This window comes from Vanellus vanellus (assembly GCF_965231255.1).
Source record: "Vanellus vanellus genome assembly, chromosome: 3".
Taxonomy (NCBI): domain Eukaryota; kingdom Metazoa; phylum Chordata; class Aves; order Charadriiformes; family Charadriidae; genus Vanellus; species Vanellus vanellus.
This window is the reverse complement of record NC_138907.1, coordinates 32,966,612-32,985,857: the sequence shown is the minus strand read 5'-3', so window position 1 is coordinate 32,985,857 and position 19,246 is coordinate 32,966,612. Positions and strand designations below refer to the sequence as shown.

General features: G+C 44.7%; 2 protein-coding genes across 3 annotated transcripts in view; one reads left to right on the top strand and one right to left on the bottom strand.

The window, feature by feature from the left end:
* Positions 1 to 4,728: 4,728 nt before the first annotated feature.
* On the top strand, positions 4,729 to 11,504 carry MRPL33 (mitochondrial ribosomal protein L33). The gene is made up of 4 exons (XM_082480809.1): positions 4,729 to 4,843; positions 6,161 to 6,179; positions 8,874 to 8,980; positions 11,189 to 11,504. Exons 1-4 carry the CDS (start codon positions 4,822 to 4,824, stop codon positions 11,236 to 11,238), a joined length of 198 nt encoding a protein of 65 aa, XP_082336935.1. The 5' UTR covers positions 4,729 to 4,821; the 3' UTR covers positions 11,239 to 11,504.
* Positions 11,411 to 19,246, bottom strand: part of RBKS (ribokinase) — a 70,599-nt gene continuing 62,763 nt past the window's right edge. Inside the window, exons 8-9 of one of the 2 annotated variants that reach the window (XM_082480807.1) lie at positions 12,563 to 12,696; positions 11,411 to 12,186 (exon numbers count right to left, since the gene is read on the bottom strand). In XM_082480807.1, coding sequence (XP_082336933.1) covers positions 11,955 to 12,186; positions 12,563 to 12,696 — 366 coding nt within the window. In that variant the 3' untranslated portion in view covers positions 11,411 to 11,954. Of the gene's footprint in view, positions 12,697 to 19,246 lie in introns of both variants that reach the window. The other variant, XM_082480808.1, reaches the window with a different exon arrangement.

Genomic DNA, 19,246 nt, shown 5'->3' with positions numbered 1-19,246 from the left:
GTCCCTCTCCTCCCTCCTAGCTCAATATTCCTACTCCAAATTCCCCAGAGACATACTACTACCAGACATAGACAGACAGACAGCCATCAGTTAGAGAGGTACAGCTCATAAGTAGCTCACTAAAGAGCCTGCTGGGATAAGGGAGGGAACTGTTGTGGGTGTATTGTTCCAGTCCCATCATTTCCCAAAACACTGAATGAAATAATGACTTGTTTATAATGATGCATGACATCAAGGCAATACTACATAGAAGCACTTGAGAAACAGCTCTGAACCCTATGACCTTCCTCCAAGTAAGAGTCTTTAGGGAGCCCATGGGATGCAGAAAGCTGTACCCTTCTTCTGGTTCTCTAGAAGATTTTTTTTTCCAGAATTAAAAAATGGACAGGACCACATCCACTTGCCACACTTGAACCTGCCTGTTTTCTTTTCCCTTAGAGCTGATCGTGCTGGCTTAAAGCTAAAGATAACTCCCTTGCCAAGGAGTGATGGGAGTGATAAACCAATTAATTCCACAGTAGATTTTTGACAGAAAATGAACTGTGTCCAGGCACTTGAGCCATTCTCCTTCAATAAGCTATAGGAAGAAAACATTCCATTCCCTATGTTGTCACACCATGTTCACATTACATAATTATCCTCTCTTTTTGCCTTTACCTACCCTGCTTAAAAGTAACTGGCGTTACAGGTTCACAGCTTTGTTTTTGATTCACTCTTTCTTTGCCACAATACCACAGCTAAACCCCTTTGTGCTACATAGTCATCAATCCCACCTTCCTTTGATGGTGCACTAGGTACACTGCCTACTTGCATTCCATATTTCTAAGCAATAGAGAGCGTTTTCTGACCAGTTAACCTCTTGTATTTTCCTATTTTACAGTGTAGTAAAAATGAAAGCAATCCAGAGTTTAGAGAGGGGGAAAAAAGCCAAAACAAATGAGAACTGATCCTGTTCTCCCAAGAGAAGATCTGCTTTAGAGATGTAATCTAATGCACCTTCTATCCCATCCTCCCCATAGGCAGATGCTTCTTCCAAAGAAAGGAATAATGTCTTCAGCATCAGTGTGGATGACTTATGTCTGGGGGACTAAAAAGTCTCAGGACTGAGCCCTGCTGATGACTTAAGCTGCTCTGTGTACAAAACCCCATGCATGGAAGGCAAAAGCCTTGTTTTGTTGCCCCAAAAAGGGAAGAAGATTTAGAGGCTTGCTAAAAACAACCTTCGATCAGCTGTATGCATCTAGACAATGTTGTCTTTAGTGTCCCAGATGGTCCCAGCTGTTGGCATAAGCAATGACAATGACATTCACTTCTTTGCATGAGACTCACCACATACATCCCATGCAAGTCCAATTTTTCAGCTGCCTGCTGATGGGAAGTGAAATTCACCCAGAGAAAAGCTGTCCTTGAAGCCCACAGGATCCCAAATCCTGTGGAAAAAGTCTCAGTGGGGAGGATTAGTCGTATGATCACTTCCGGCTACTATCTAATTTTATCTGTGTATCACTGATACCGAACGTCATTCTTTTTATCATGAGAACCCCTCGACAAACAGGACTAAAAATAAAAAGCAAGAGCTTGGAGTTGGCACAAACTGTGCTACATGGACTCCAATTTGTATAGCAGGAACTATAATCACTCTGAGACGTGCCCAAGCCCTCAGGCATCCCACGGGATTTCAGTCACTTGTTTACAAGGTGTTTTGATTTGCAGCTGTTTGACTACTGTGGCATTTCAAGAGGGGGCGGTTTGAAAGGATGTTGTTACTTTGGACGTCGGGATTGGGAAATGGGTATTGAAAAATCACACAAGAAAATAGGCAATTGCTGTCTTTGTTCTTCCCCCCTTACATATGAATGACGTCAGTGCTGGGGAAAGGAGCTCCAGGAACAGATTGAGAGGCCAACGCTCTGGAAGGAATAAGCAGGGAACAGGTAAAGCCCTGAAAATGGAGCCGTGCCCTAACCTACCACACCAGAGTCCCCCATATCTGATCTGGGTGGATTAAGCTCCAGAAGTACGAAGGGAACCGTCCAAGCCCATGGCTTTTCTGGCTTTTCTAACAAGGTTGCCAGCAAATAAACTGATACTGTGCCACGGACACCACTAAGAACTGGGCTAAAGGCCATCACCAATTCACTTCAAACAGGCCAGCAGCTGAAATGGATTTGGTCACTGGCTCAAAGTGCAATTTAGATGGCTCTTTCCATCATTCCTGCTCTCCTGACCTGGACAGTTCCTTTTTCAGAGCTGCATTAAGCTAATGCCCACTTTCTTCTGGGCCCTCTTGGGATAATGGATTCAGATATGCAGAAAGAATGTAAAAATCCATCTGTTATCTGGGATGAGTGATTTGCACAATAGTACCCATGAGTGTTTGTTTAACACTGCGGACAGCAAGAACCCTGCTAAGTTGTAATGCGCTGAGAAAGGGAAAGCAAGAAGAGAGGAGAAAATAGCCTGGCTGTTTAAAAACTCTGTCCACCGAGCTGTGTGCATTTTTTGGCTTAGTTAGCTGTTTGCCTGTTTTTTTGTGGGAAACCAGGAAGGACACGTGGAGCTTTTCCCAGGCTTTAGAGTGTTATTCTCTTGTTTCCAGCATTGGGTTTTTGTATGTGTTAATTGACAGTAACTCGTGTAGAAAATACAGTGCCAAGAGGATATTTACCTTGCAAACATTTCATCTGCTGCCCCTCTCTCCTTTCCTGTGACTTTTTCAAGTGATGACTGACTTAAAGCGCCATGCGCACTTGAAGTAGCATCACCCCGGCCAACCTTGGACACAAGCCCCTTGCCTGCCTAGTGTGTGCCAGCAACCTGACCGCACCATCTTGGCAAGGAGCAGCCATCTCTTCACTTCCTGGAGGTACAAGAGGGCTTAGCCTAGAATATAAAGCATAAAAATGGACAAAATCAGTTAGATTATAACATGACAAATCATTGTTTTTCTAGTTGAAGAAAAGCCCACCCTGTGTTTGATTCTGAGTGATACTGATCGGTTTGGCACCAGCAGCTTCTCCGCTGGAGACATGAGTGACTTCTCTTTAAGCAAGCATCAGAATTATCTAGGCTGGCATTACAGTTCATCACACTCCTTGCTTTCTCTAGGCAAAGTTGAAGGGAAAATCTGCATTTGCATTGCACGTGCCATCAAAGATCTCAAAGTACACAACTTATTCTAGCCCACACAGCAAATCTGTATTGGAGTCAGGGTCAGAAATCCTGACTCTCTCCTTTCCTTCAGCCAGGATGCCTTTTCCCCGAGGTTAGCTATGCCTGCTGCCATCAGGGACATGCTATACTGTCACCACCTTGCCATACACACCAGTTTTAGACTCCCTGTTTTTCACCCATAGGTATGGAAAACTGTTTGCAGAAGAGGCTGCTAGAAAGGAAGTCAAAGAGTGCTGAAGTCTATTCTAATCCATGGTGTCTATATTTATGCAGCCCTTGTCACAGCAGAGCAGAGAAAATGTCACTGGAACAGTTTTATTTTTGCCAGCAGGCAAGAGGTTTAAAAAGAGGCAGTACAACCTCTATTTTATGATGTGCTTGTACAAATGTTTAACTTGCTATTTCATTTAAAAATCATCTTTAATGTTGATTTATATTCCTGGCAGTGAAGTCAGGAGATTGGCAATTCCATTCCATTTCAGTCTGTGCTCTGACTGATGCAGTAATGCAGATCAAAGAGAAGTCTTACAGTACTTACATTTTATCATCCTGAATGTTTTCAAGTTCTCACTGATATTCATGGGCAGATTATGTAACTACTAGATTTATACTTCTGAAGGCAAATATTAAAGATTGAAACGTTGTATCATTAAGAGGAAGTATTTGGAAATAATTGAATGGAAACAAGGAACACTCGTATCAAGTGAACACTTGACACCAGCAACGCTGCTTTCCTTGAGATGTCATCTTGCTCCAGCCTTTTATAGGGTCAGCCATTTGTTTTCAATGCCATAGAATGTATGACATGCAGTTAATTTGATATTCTAAGTCTTACTTTCCATCTAAATATGTCAAGCTGACATTTTTATTTCCTTCTTAATTGCTAAATATTCAAGGACTTCAATTCCTTCATTAACAATTACTGAATTGGTGGGAGAGGGAGAAGTAAGCCGCGGAACTTCTGTGAATTCTTCAGATGATGATAACTTACGTTCATTATCTAACTGGTCAGAAGAACATGAAAACCTGCCGTGGTGCCCCCCTCGAGCCTTCCTGCCTGTTGCTCTTGCACAGTATTTCACAAACACCGATAGGTTTAGCTGCCTCGGGGACTTGGGACGCCATAGCAGCACCCTCTTTTTTCACACAGAAGGACACAAAGCCAGGCGGAGGCCAGCAGACGCGCCGAAGGACGAGCCTGCTGCGGGGCAGGACCCGGCTCCGCTGCCGGCCGGGGGTGCAGGCTCACCCTCAGTCCTCACGCCCCGGGGCTGCCGGAGCCCGCGCGGCCCCTCCGCCCACAGGTACTGCTCCCGTCAGCCCCCTCCCCGCCCCAGCGCAGGGGCCGGCGCCGCGGGCCCCCCTCAGCCTGCGCGGGAAGCCCCGCCGCCGGGCCCCGGGTCTCCCCCGCCCGCCTCCCTGACACCCGAACGCACCAGCGCTCTACGCCCCACCCCCGGCGGCCGTTAACGGTCACCGCGCCCCGCCCACGTACTGGCCCCGCCCCCCGGTGGGGCGGAGCGCGCCCCGCCAGGCTGGAAGGCAGCGGCCACTCCCTCGCTCTGGCGCTCCGGAAGCACTTCTGCCGGGCGACCCGGAAGTGGCGGGGGAGGGGCTCGCCGGGGTGACTGTGCGGGGACCGGCGTTATGTTCCTAACGGTGGCAGCTTGTGAGTGGCGCAGGGAGGAGCGGGGCTGGGCGAGGGGGGCGGCAGGCGCGGGGGCGGCCCTGGAGGCGGGCGGGGGCCCAGGCAGCAGCGCCGGCGGCGGAGGCGGGTCCTGCCCTTCACCTCCGCCGGCCGCGGGGCCTGCGCCTCCCGGCGGGCAGCGCGCCGTACCCGAGACTGCACCCTCCCAGCGTGCTCCGCGCCGCCTCGTGGCTGGGCGGGGCAGCCGTTGGAGGGCGCGAGGCCGTCTGTCAGCCCTCCTCCGCCTTCCCCTGAGGAGATGGGGCCGTGTGGGAGGGACGGGACTGTGGCCCAGGGAGGGCGGCTTCTGTGGGGATGAGGGAGAAGCTGGCGGGGTGTTTGTGAGCGGAGCGCTGGGCCCGGTGACTGGGGGGTGAGGCGAGGCGAGGTGGGGAGACTGAGGGAAGTGGAAGTTGCGGATCCCTCAGAAGTGAGGTCAAGAAGCTTCAGCTCTGGAGTGGAAAAACGGGAAGTTGCTGGAGGGAGGCGGGTGGTGGCTGTGAGTGGGGGGTATGAGGTGAGAAACACACCCTTTGCCGTATCTGGGTAAGCTTGGGGTGTGGTGGAGGAATGGTGCAAGAGGAGGTTGGCCGGAAGCTCCCGATGTCCTGAACACAAATTTCATGGGCAGAATAAAGAGGAGCAATTTTTTAAATTCTGGTGTTTTGCATTTATGTTGTAGATTTATAATTACTTTAAATTCACTGAGCTGACAGAAAAAAAAAGAATTCTGCCCATTTCATCCTAAGTGTTTGGTTAGATCACAGGGGGCCTAAAACCAGCCTTGTGAGAAGGTTAGTCTTGTCTGAGAACAGCTCCCTGGTCTGGTTCACTGTACGGCCATGCAAACCTTTGTGTTGGCACTACGGCAGGAACTGGAGCCGGGGTGGGTGTAAGCAAGTAGGGGAGAGTGGGACTGCAGTTATCAACGGCAGCGTTAGTTCATACCTGCCTTAATTGTGCATTCATCTAGTGAATTCATATTCAGCGTTGAAGCTTTATATTGAAAACAGCTGGAGGCTGCAACAAGTGCAATCTGTTGCGCTAGGCGCTGCGTTTGCACAGATGCTTGTAAAGGCAGTATGATGGAAGAAAGAGCAGGCAACTGGGAGCACATAGATGGAAGGACGAGGGGCATTTCTTTGTGACAGTAAATATCTTTGCACAATCTATCTGGTGCTATTGCAAAGGCAGGCAGTGGAAAACTCTTAATCTTTATATTTTGCCTATAAAGGAAACAAGACAAAATGATAACTGTTTCTTCTTTTTTTTTCTTTTCTTCATACTGCAAAAAAACAGTGGCCAAGAGCAAATCTAAGTAAGTGATGTTTTCCTCACCAGTTTTTTATTTCTGCTACTACCCTGTATCTTTAAGTGACTTTACAAAGTATTAGGCTTCTCTAGAATTTTTTAATATACCTGAGAAAATTGTAATATTTTAGTCTAGCTATGTCCTCTCTGTCCTTCTGCATGTGTGTCTGTTCACAGGTAGGTACAGAATGGTATGAAAACCCTGCTAGGTTCTGAAAATATAGCAAAGGCAGGTTTTGTCCTATGGGCTGTCATATTGAGCTGAGCTGTAACATCCAAAATGCCCTGCGCAAGGGAAGCATGCCTCTGCTTTGTGGTTAAAGAGAAGCTTTAAGTTGCCCATGTAATATTCCTCTTTTTTTACTTTTCATACTTCTTTAGCTGAGGAGGGCAAGCCAAGGTACAGTGTGGGTCTTTGTTGTTTGTGGGCTGGGCTTTGGGCAGGTGCTGTGAACCTTTCTGGTAGGCAGGGTGCAGAACGCTTCCCACTTCTAGCATGTTCATATGTTGATATGTGAGGAGTGGACAGGGTGTGTGCGGTCAGTGCTCTGGGCATCTTGATTTGCTCTGTAGCGCAGCTCAGCAGAGATGTTAGTGGGCTCTGGAAGAAAATTAGTCACAGTCCTTTGACCTGTAAAGAAAGCTGATGTGTGTTGAGAGTTGGAAATGAAGAAACAACTACTTTCAGCACACTAGTAGTCTTAGAGTGTGGATGCAAGGAGACAAGATCATGCGGAGAGAATGACTTGCATCCAAAATGCTATTTGTAAGAAAATTAGCTAGACAAATCCAAGGGGCTAAACTGATACATTTATGTGAATACATTCCTGTCTTCTGATTCTCAGAGGTTGCATGCTGTGCGAATGTATTATATTTGGTACTGCACAACCTCAGGAACTATGGCCTTTGGTACATTTTCTGGTTTTTAAGAATCAGTCCCCGACAGAGCCAGTGCCAACCACTTGCTGGGTTTGAAGAGATTCTTCGATTACAGGATTTCTGCACAATTGTCAGGGTTTTAAATTAAGAAAGCACTTACCGAGTATGTGCCTGACAGGGAAGAGAGTAGTTTGACATCTCAGTGTTCTATTGTTACCTGTTCACAGAAACAAACACAGCAAAGCAGGGTGTTTCCATGAGGTGAAAAAGTAGGTTTTAAAAATGATGTTACTAATGTTAATGTAGTGATTTCTTTTTTTCTCCCCTCTCCTTTTCTTTCCTGATGTTCCTTTCTCTGTATAGTCCCATATGTACTTCAGGAATGTTATCTTCTTCTATTTTATCTTCTTATATTATTTATCCTTCTGTGTCACCCTTGGGTTTTCTCCCCGTGTGCTGATAGCTTTCCACTGTTCTTTTCTGCCTCTGCTCCTAGCTAAATTTCTCCAATGGGCAGCAAGTTTTCTGAACAAGGTGTATGGTTCAGAAAGGGCCTGGCCTCAAATATGCGGTGCGTGAGAATTTCAAGGGCTGGTCGTACTGATACCACTGATTCCCCAGAAAGGGGAAACTGCACAGACTTTGAGGAAGTGGGTGAGGTGTAGTGGAAGGAGTCTGTGTGGTTACTGGTGCTACGTGTCACACCTGCAGCAGTGTAGAGGAGGGGACAGTAATCGGGGATAATCCCTAGACTATGCTTGGTCAGGTGGTCTGCAGGAATCCAGTGGTTTTCTGTTTATTTGAGCTCAACAGTAAATTAGATTGCAAAGCTGAAAAGGGAGAGCTCAAGGAAGTACACTGGTCAGAGCTGCACAAGTGAGGAAGAATAGATGTCTCTTCAAGGTTAATTTTGACAGACCATTTTGTATTAGGAAAATCGAGGAAAATTAATTGAATGCCCACGTGCAGAGATGTATCCATCCCTTTATTGTAATTGAAGAGAAAGATGTAATTTACAGACTGGTTAAAGGGTTTGACCTTTCTTTTGAAACTTCAGAAGATGCCCTGTGTCTGAGGAGTTGCGCAGATCTCAGCACTCCAGGGTGGGGGGGCATGGTGGCAGCTTTCTCAGTGTCCTGGCTTGCCCTGCTCTCAGGGACATAGCAGCTGCTGCCAGTTTGCCCCACAGATCGAGAGCCCACCAGTGTGGAGGGGGTTCCCATGCCTGGATTAATGTCAAGACCTGTATCTCTAGTGGAGCAGATGGTGCCAAGGGGCCCTGCTTCTCCTTTTGCATGCCTCTTGTTCCATCCTATCTGCTTGGGTTCCTCTCTGCATGTGGAAGTGATAGTCTGCGATATAATGTTATCTACAGCCTGAACATCTTTAACTACCGTCATCCTTCCTCTCTTGCCATTATCTTTTAAGCCATAGTGACTCAATTGTATGCTGATTATTTTTTTTCTTGCCTTTCTCTCTCTGCCTCTCTCTCTGCTTGTCTTTCCTGTTTTTCTTCCTCCCCCCTCACTGTTTTGTGGAGGAGCCACTTCTCTCTGTGCTTGTATTCTGTTCAGGAGTTATTTACTTAAACTTGATGCTGAAGCTTATGGTTTATAGTGGGCTCTGTGTCTGCATTAGAATTTTAGCATATAGTTTTGAGGTTACCATCCAGAATAGCTGTGAAGTTGAAAGGAATTATCTTTTGTGATTGTGCCAAATTGTTTATGCTAAAAGCTTGTGCATTTGACCATGCCCTGGCAGACATGTGGTGGGCCGCTGCTGTGTGCCTGTGCACTGACAGAGATATTCCTTGTGACTTTAGATATATTCTGGTGAGGATGAAAAGTGCGGCTGAGACGGGCTTCTGTTTCAACATCAGGAGACTCCGACTGCAGGAAAAACTGGTCCTGCTGAGATACGATCCCATTGGTAAGAGAGCTTGGGGAAGAAGTCAGCCTGCTTTGTATAAGCTTCTCTGACTGTGGGGGGCAAAAGATTTGAATATAACAGGATTTTTCCCATCTAAGCAGAATATGTCATAGCACGTTTCATACTCAGATGACTGTACAGTTGCTGTTCTTCATGACATTCCAGTGGGAAGTAAACGTTACGCTCATTTTACCGATTGTGGTAGTGAAACAAAGTAATGACTTGCCTGACACATCAGAGTCTTTGATGACAGCCATGCCACATGTCAGTGGCAAAGCAAAGTGACACAGGAGTTCTTTCACTCTGTTTCTTTGTGTGGTTTGCTAGATTGTGCTACCTCCAACAAGCAGCCACAAAGTATGCATCAATAGAAATGTTCTGTTAAGCTGCCATGGGTGCTCTAGACAATAGAATTTAGCCATCACTTACAAAATGGACTTTTTCTTTTAAGGAAATAAACACAAGTTCTTCCTCCTCCACAAGTGATACTGCTCTCCAGATGACAGTTTGTGGGTTCTTTTATATTACTCTGGTCCTTGCAGATTTTCTCAGTTTAAGAATCTGATTTTTTGGGGGGTTACGGCACTTGCCAAACTGCCTTTTGCTCACCAAACTTTTTGAAAGGTGACTAACAGCTCAAGTTTCTGGGGGAGGAACTAGTCTGTAGTTAATACTAAAAAGCTTAATTTAACCTTAAAAAGCTGAATTTGGGGAAACTTAGAATTTAAACCAGACCACGCCAAACCATGCTAGAAATAGCATGGTGGAGTTAATGCAAAAAAGGCATCTTTAAATCTATAGAATAAAGAAATATATTAAGCAGCTCTAAGTAGATAACGTAATGCATGGGCAGTAGTTATGTGGTTCAAGCTTATATTTCCTTATAATTTTATGTTCTTGTTAGATGACTAACCTTTTCATACTCAGATCTAACAGTACAGGAGCTTTGTGGCAGGTGAGAGAAACCACCAGAGAAGCAGTATGCTCTCATCAAAGCACTCATGCTGACAGAGGTTGTGGCTCTCCTTCTCAATTCCATACAGAAGGGAAATCGGAGATCACTGGGATTATTTTCTTGAACAAGAAAAGTTAAAATTAATGCATCGAAACGTTGTGGAAAGTGATCATCCAGAAGCTTCGCAACTTGTAGGAAAAGTGAAGAGAATGGAGAGCTCAGGCTTCTGTTGCAGAACATGTAGTAGGTTGCTGAAGTACAAAATTGGAAGTAATTAAGAAAAAAAGCTCTGATCTTTGTAGCCTGTAGTAGAACACAAGTGAGAAACTGATGTGAGAAAGTGCTGCATGTGTGAAGGGAAGTAAATTTGAGTCTAGACACCAACTCACATCAGGAATATGTTAGGAAGCATTTTCACTTGGCATGCATTTTCACCTTATGTTTTGTACTTCTCAAAAACCTGGGACCTCTACAGAATGAAGCCTTTTAGCGAAGTAGTGGCAAGTAGTGCCCAAGTTTCACTACCTCCTAACTGCAGCAACAGAATGTGTTACTAAGTTGCAGTATTTCCTAATTCGAAACTTTTATGTGGAAGAAGAGATTTTGTTATTGTATGGATTGCTCTTGCATAGCTTTCAAAGGAATTTGTATAATGAAGTTCAGTTGGAACAGTGGTGCTTTTCAAGTGGCATTGAAAAGCTTTGCTTTGATTTATTTTTTAATTTTTTTTTTCAGTAATGCATTGGCTATGCTTAACCTGTAGCTGAACTGGCTTTGCTACATCTGCATCAGGTGTTGCAGGGTCACTTTGTGCCCGACTGAGAGACCACAGGACACTCAGCTAACTTTTCAGTCAGTCTGTGAGACCGACTAGATCCAGCTCATCATCTGTAGTTGTTTGGGCTCTGTAGTTGAAGAGTAGTAGAAAGCAGTAAGAACCTATTTTTGTCCCCGCATCGAGTAGCTGTGACTCAGAATAGTCACACAGAGCAGCTGTTGAATGTTTTCAGCCACTCAAATCCTGATACTTATTTTCACAGAGGTAAAACGGACCTCTTAGGAGCTAAAAATTACATGTGGTAAAGTGAAAGCACTACTAAACTCCTTCAAGAGTTGCTTAACAGCAGTGCTGTGCCAGTCAGTTGCTCCACAGTCATTTAAGCAGCAAAGGCAGCCAGGAGAAAGGGATATAGGCTCGTTGAATTGCTTCTTAACACTTCAGGCTTTTTAACAGATTCTTTTTTTCCCTATAGCAAAAAAACGTGTCCTCTTCACAGAGAAGAGAAAAATCCGCTCTATCTGAACAATGACTGGACTTGATTTATGCATGAGAAGAGGACGGTCTGGGGGGAGGACGGGGTGAATGCTGATTCAGAAATCGAGCAACATGGGCTGAAAAGAGAGGAAATGAACTGGGATCACCGTCTCCTGTGATTTGAAGGCCATTGTGAATAAAACAATGTAGAGAGAGAAAATTCTTAATGTCTGGACATAGATCATCACAGTAACATTTATTTATCTTTTGAGTTATTTTTACAGTACTCAATTAAAAAAAAATTAAATAGCAAATCCCATTGTCTGTGTTTTCCATTGTGAAAGAGGCTGTAATCTTCAAAGGAACTATTGTTTTATAAGGCAATAAAAATTAACATTTTTCCACAGCAGGAATTCAATGGCAGGATTGCAAGTTTTTCTAACCTACCAGCCCCAGATTCAACAGTAGTGGCTGCGAATTGGTGTCATTCCTTGGAGGGGTAGTATGGCACCAGCTCCTTCCTAGGAAAGGAAGAAGCAATGGGAATGTGGTGAAATAAGATGAGCTTCTGGATAAGCTACAACCACAGCTAAAAGGTCTATGTTATTTTCAGTCAGGTAAGTAGGGCGGATTATTCATTCCTGGATTTTTGTCAAGCGTGAAGAAAGTACATGGCCAAAGTAGTGCTCTCATGTTTTGGAAGTTTTTCTTCTTTAGTTAGCTCACCTATGTTTAGAGCAATATGCCTAGAAACATTTTTCAGTCTACCTCAGTAGCACTCTTGTCCTCTTTCCAGTTCGAGGGACCTTCCACAGCCTGGGGGAGTGCAGTGTTGCAGCCCGCATCTGTGGCACGCGGGAATAGGTGGGCCAGGGCTGGCTGCAGGGTGCTTTGTTATGAGCCAAACATTCGCCTTGGTGTCTGCAGCCGAGGACTGAAGTTGCACTCTCAAAGCTAACGCTCAGCTTCACATGCTGGCATGGCACATTGGAACTTCTGATTAAAATGAAGTAAGAATATTACTAGGAGCCCAACACCCTCCAGGTATTTTGCTGTAAACTTTGTGTAGTTCAGTATAGCGCATTGTGTGTGATGGCCACAAGCCTAGTGGTTGTGTGTGGGGCCAGAGAGACGTGCTATGCTCTGTTCGAAAGACCCCCCACCCCCACCCCACCTTACTGCTGTAGAACAGGAACTAATGGGATTCCTCAAATAAGAAGCAAAGAGACTTTCCTGGTCTTTCCAGTCAACAGAGGAGAACCTCAGTGCAGTCAGGAGAATAATGCTGTCTGGGATAAGATAAAATCAGTATGTTGAGCTAGACAATATCAATTAGAAAAGGTCCCGAGGCAAGTCCTTCCTGTAAGGATACGAAGATTGTGTCCCTGATGCCTGGACGCTCACTGATGCGACACAGTTAGACTTCCTGATCATTTCCTCCATGGGTAACTTGGGATAGTAAGCCAGGTAGAAGGCCAGTGCTCCCACAAAACTGTCTCCAGCTCCCTAGAATAACAACAAAGCAGTTAAGCTTAAAAGCATATTGGCACAGGGAAACAATTCACATGCATTTACTGGAAAGACAGAAGTTGCAGCACTGATTGCAGGAGTCAGGAAATTGTTCAGGGGTTGAGTTCAATTCACTTTTCTATTCCTAGGAAATTCTGCCATGTTAAACTAACACCACCATGCTATCTTTGTGCCCAGCTGTTGAATCAAGGTGCACACTATAATATGGCTTAAACTTAAAAAGCAAAGCAAGAGTGGTACAGTTCAGCAACACACTGTTACAAGCACTGCTTTTGAAACTTCCTGTTGTTGGAGTGTCCGATTTTGATTTCTCAACCTGAATGTTTCATTAAAGCTATTTTTCTCTCATTTAACTTCTGTTTTTCATAAAGGGCAGTGGTAGAAGGGACAGAGAAAAGGGGAAAAAAATAAGCCATGTGGCTTGTGGTGTCTGTAAATTCCTAGTTGCGGAACAATACATTTTGATACCTCCAGAATTTAGCTGTTGTTCATTAAAAAGCTCCCGCTAATGAAGGTCTCTGCTGTGTCTATGACATAAACCACTCTTACTCCTGGGACAAGCTTTGCCACCTGTGCTGAGTTTGACTACGGAGGTGGAGGACAGTGACATTCACCTGGAGCTCTGGCAGCTGTGGCTCTCTTGAGCTACCTGCCCACAGGTCGTGTCTCCCAGGAGAGCTGCTGGCCCCGAGCAAGCCCTTGGCAAACGGGGAACATGCCATCCCCGCGTGGTCACTGGCCATGCCCTGGTTTGCTCTGACCCTCTAGCCCAGATACCACTAGTTCTGCTCTGATCAGCAGGGAATGACAACTGTTCTCCTCCTGAGTGCATTTTAACAATAACTGTTGTTTTGCGATGTTCAGTGCTTTGTAGAGTCCTCAACAACTGGCAAAATGAATCATTTTTAACTTGATTTGCTCATTTCATTCCACAGCGTCCCTTCCCCCTCCTCCCCTAAAACTGGCTTGATTTCTCAGGCCAGACTGATAACAATTCTTGTTGGTACCGTAAAACTGGTTCTAAGGTCCCCTTTTTTTTAATCATACTTTTATACCAGTAAAAGCGTTACAGTGGACACACTGGTAATATCTTATTTAATTCAAGAACCAGCATATGGACTACCTCCCCTGAGGGGTTTTGCCTCTGTACTTGTAAGAAATAGGCCCCAAGAGTCATGGGACGAGAGCAAAGGGCCTGGAAAAAGTTGGTTAAGATAGCTGAGCAAAATTTCTAACTGGCAGTTAAGGCTAGGAAGTAATTTTCCAATTTTGAGTTCTAGTGGTTCTCAGTGTTAAACTCCTACTTACCCTAGAATCAGCTGCACATAATAGCATTCCGGAAAAAAAAAAAATACCCTTTCCACAGAAATCTGTAACATTACAAGCAGCTGACAGGGCAGGGCGGCGTGGGGCAAGGGAAGCCTCAAAGGGGTGAGCGCAGGATAGGGGTGCTCAGGCTGTGCTTTGTCTCCCTCTCCTTGCCCAGCCCTTCCACAGCAGCTGTTTGTACTGGTGCTCCCAGTCAGGAAACTCCCTGCTTAACTCTCGCTTAGCCTGAAGTTTGCACCCTGTCTTCCATCGCCTTCACAGCGGGGTACGATGGAAGGTGTTGCCTGGCAAAGTACATGTTAATAAAGAAAGTCATCCCCCAGCATGCAGCTGTAGCAGCACCTGTTTCAACAGTTCTGTATTCCTGAAGATAGGAGGGGCGGGTGAAGGTTTTTATCAATTTCTGTTGGGCCTTTGTCTCATTTCTGGTTTCCAGAGTGTTCCCACAATGGCAGGTGGAGCAGGAGCAGGTGACTGCTAGTTAAGCATTGCCAGTGGCTTTTGTCTGATGCATAATACAAAAATCTCCAGCCCATCTCAGAGCTTATAATCTAATCGGTGCATGATTAATTATTAAAGCTATTTTGGCGCTGCTGTTACAGACAGAAGTAGAATTTCAGCAAGCAGATCTGTTACCCTGTAGCTCTAGCAGGAAGAACTTGTCATTTTTACATCAAATATTTCTCATACAGTGATCGCTGGGTAGTGGAAGTGGCCAAATATTATTTTAATGAGGAATACTCAGAATATCTGGTGTCATATAGCATAAAATATTACTCAGCAGCAGCATGGGGCAGCATACTGTCATTTTGATAGTTTCTTTTAATGGAGGTAACTAAATGCTGCCCCAAATAATTGCTGCGTTATTTCCTATTGGAGCAAAAAAAGACTAATCGTGCATCACCCAGGTCTTAGTTTGGATGACGATGAGACGGAACATAAGTTCTCCCTGCAACGTTACTGTGCTGCTCCACTTGTGGGTGATGCCCTGAGGTTATGAGAGAGCTGTAGATCTCCCTTTTGGCGAGGCTGAACAATCTTAAATGCCTACAAAGGTGGAAAAGAAGGTGAAGACTTCCGTGCGGAACGGAAAAAGGTCCCCTAGTATTTTTTTGCAAAAGAAAAGATTATGGGATGATTGGAGAATATACAGAAGGATTTGATGCCAGTAAACTTTTGCCAAAATCCTTGTTCCCATACAGAGACTGAAGCAGTCAGTATCTCTAAAGCTTAGCTACTGCAGACCCCAAGGGTATCATAAATTCAGTTGTTGGTAAGTAAACGTTTTGTGTGGGGGGTGTTTTCAATATAGGAGCCACTACCCTGAAAACCGCACGCATCAGACTGATTATGTAGATACCCTGTTCAGCCTTGCTTCTGGTCTGCGCAAACATGACTGGTCAAACATGACTTAAAGAGCAATAGAAGAACTGATTCAGCTGCAAGGATAGCTGCAATAAGAACTATTTTCGGCTTACAGAAACAGATCTTCCCTCTTTGGTATTGCGGATTTAAACTACATTGGGTTTGGTAGATTCAGAAAAGGTCAGCGCAGAGCAGAAGAAGGAACAGACTCAGAGTAAAATCAAGGTTATCCAAACTCTGGGTTAGCAAATACTAGTTTTACATTTAGCTGTTTCAAAGCAATAAGAAAAAAAAAACACCTACTTTGCAAAAATAATGAATGTTGAAAATGACTAGCAAGGTACATTTATTCTGCCCACTGACAAAACATAAACACAGAATATGTAATATTTTACATTCTTCAGCATTTGTCTTCCAGGAATCCTAGTATGTTGCAGGCTTTGAGATAATCCTCAAATCCTTGAGTGCCTGGAGACAGTTCATTTCATAATTATAAAAATATAACTTGTTTAACCTTTCTCTAAAGCAGGAGATGCTAGTCTGTATGAAATAAAGAACTGGATCAAAAAAAATTTGTCTGATACGGCGTGGCTCATTCTAAAAGCAAATGTTACGGTTTGGACTAAGTTTTATGGTTTTGAAGCACTTTTGAAAACCTATTTATATTCCATGCCACTAGTCTGGAAGGTCCTTGTTTTCCTGCGTGTCTGGAAAAGGGCATTTTTGTTTGTTACAATCCAGCACTGATTGGGATTCTCTGCCTCTAGAGAAGAGAAAACCCACGAAAACACTGCTATTTATACCTTAGCTTTTGTTAGTCCTGATTTGTCAGAAGCTGGTTCACAACTTTAACTATTTTTATACAATGCTGCCCCAAGAAGCTTTTTAAGGAAAGTGCTTTGTAAGTGGAAACTATATTGTTCAACCGTCTTTCCAGCAAGCGAAGCATTTTTCAATCATGTGTAGAATAATAGAATGCATTTCACTTATACAATAAGATGACTTGCTCACCAAAATAAATTGGAGGCCAAGAGGCCAAAAGCTACAGTTCACAGTGTCACAGCAGTTGTGCTGCCGTGTTCCAGGGCAACCTCTTGCTCATCCTTGGCCCTCCGAGCCTGTCCTCTTGGGCAAGAGTAATGGCAACCACGTTAGAACAGGAGAGGGGCTCTGGCTTCTGGAGCCTGGCGTTGTTACTCAACCTCAGAAAACCTTCCTTGGGTGATGCTCCAAGAAGGCACAGTCCATGTACACTCTTCTTACATGGATTCATTCCATTAAATACATTGTAAGAGAATGTTACCAAGTCCTAAAAGGAATGATGTGTTGTATAGCAGTACAAGAGAAACATTAGGCATGCCTGTAATGGTAAATTCTTCATTTAGTGAATAAATCAAAACATCAATCCAAAAGCTGTCAAAAACTGCATTATAATGTAGAATCAACGATACTGCTTGCAGTGATGCTTATAGTCTCCGAGGAGCATTCACAGCAGTGCACAAACAAACGAAGCCTGAGGATTACACTGATTTAGTGCAGTCTAAATGCATGGCAATGCAGACATACCCAACTCTGTTGAAGGAATTGGGCCTTGGAGAATTCCTGTAGTATTTATAGCACTCCATAACTGTGTGATACTGGATTATGCTAAGGATGTTATCACTCTCTGTCACATCTGCTCAGCATTCCTTGCTGTACCCCTGCCTACGCTGTACCCGAACTACAAATTAGCCCTACGTAACACAAAAATATCTGCCAGCAAAGACGCTCACTAGCTGTTCCTTAGAAGTGGGGAAAGCCTATGTCTCCCTACAAGAATCCCAGGGCTGTGCTTTGATGAAAGGTTACTAGTGGAACCGGAGAAACATTTCCAGCCTTCGGGATATATTCAGACACTCTTGTGCCAAGAGGGTCTATGTCTCAGCTAAGAGATAATTTCAGCTGAAATGCTCAGGGAGTAAAATATCCCTTGGTAACAGTGGTTGAATCAGTTATACAGCTCTTTTTTTGGTCTTTATTTTTATGATTTCCTTCTCTCTGAAACAGCCCATGTTTATCCTCTATGTGATGGAGAATGGTTTATTTCTGGAAATGTTACTGGCTGTTTTTTTGACTTTTGCATTTATTTGCCTGTGAAATATTTTTTTTTATTATTATTTTGGGGGAGTTTAATATCCCCCCCACTTCATTTTTCCTTATGTTTCACCAGAGGAAACGGTTCCAACTGTTTGGCAGTTTCAATTAAGACAGTCTTTAAATTAAACTAACTCCACTACCTTGGAACTCTCCTGAAATTAATCTGACTATCTTCAAGCTATTTCCTAAGCTCAAGGCCTAACAAGGGTGACTACTCCCATGGTGTCCAGGGCTGCTGATCCTGTGTGGAAGGATTGCCGTCCTTGTAGAGCACCCCACAGATTCTGGTGGGGCTCTGTGTGGCTCTGTTTACAGGAGGAGACCTGTGGACACGAACCTCTAAAACTTGAAACATTTGAAAATTACAAAGAGATTTTCCACTGGCACAGTTATTCCTATATCTGTGCATGGAGTTTTGAGCCAGAACACAATGATAAAAAGTGGAATGTGGAACTACCAAATTTTGCAATAAAAAACAGATGAACTTGAAACAAACAGCAGGGCTCGCCTTTTTAGGTCTAAGTTAGGCTTTTGGTGCAGACCAGAGAGCACTGCAAAGCTACTTGGGTTGAAGATAAAGGGGAAGTACTAGGAGAAGCCCACTGTGCCCCAGACCTTTAGCGTCTGGATCCACAACTGCATTACTGAGCTTAATCTGTGCTCTGGTAACTAAGTGTTTCTGCAGTCTTGTCACGAAGACAAGCTAGAACATGTTACCCTAAGCCAAAGGAAAATATATAGAGAGAATCCATGGTTGTGGAGCTCATCTGTTGCTTTCTTCTTCCCCTCTGCCTTCCCCAAACACACACTGATGCTGTTTGATGTGGTCTGCACACTCCAGACTAAGTCACGGGTAACTTTTGTGCCACTGCCCCACCACACGCTCCTTCCTCCCAGCCACGTGCAGAATGGCTGTATTCACCCACTGTTTAACAACGGCGGGAGGTGTAAGCTAACACATTTTAATTTGCATTCCCTGTAGGTTGACAGTGCGCTCTTAATTCCAGTGATTCAGACTGCAGTTTCATAATAGGCTTAAGCCAATCCACGGTTATGTTATTGCTGAAAGGCTCAGTCCCCACTCATGTTTTTATCCTCGTCTCGTGTTCCCACGCCCTCCCCTACATCAGATCTAGCACTCGTGCGGCCAAGCAGTCAGGCAGATCAGTTCTCTGATCCGTCTGAAGACTGAGCCAGCCAACACTGACCAAGAAACATGAGTTTCCATCCAGATCAGCAAGCGGCTGTATTACCACGATAGCTAGTCCGTCCAATGCAAAGGAGAGAGAGGTCAGAAACACTCCTTTCAGCAGCAGCATGATCTTGGATCAGCTTAAGCCAACTGTGAAACCTCACCCTCGGTCAACACCAGGCAATTCATTAACTCGGTTGCATATCCAAGTCTTAATACTCTGGCTCCTTGTTCACACAGGGAAAGCCGCCCGTTCCACTCTTCCCCCTGTACCCTGTGGGCTCGGACCAGAGGAATGAGGGAACGATCACGCTTCCTTTCTGTATCTTTTCCAGACTCTGTTCTGGGAAGCCGTGGGAAGGAGTAATCCCTGACTTTCTTGCGTTTATGTTGCATCGTACTTGCATAGCCATGCACGGGGAAAATTTCTTGCTCACTTACTCAAGCTGAACAAGGGCAGCATGTCATCTGGTCCTTCACATGTCTTGAGAACTTAGAGGTAGC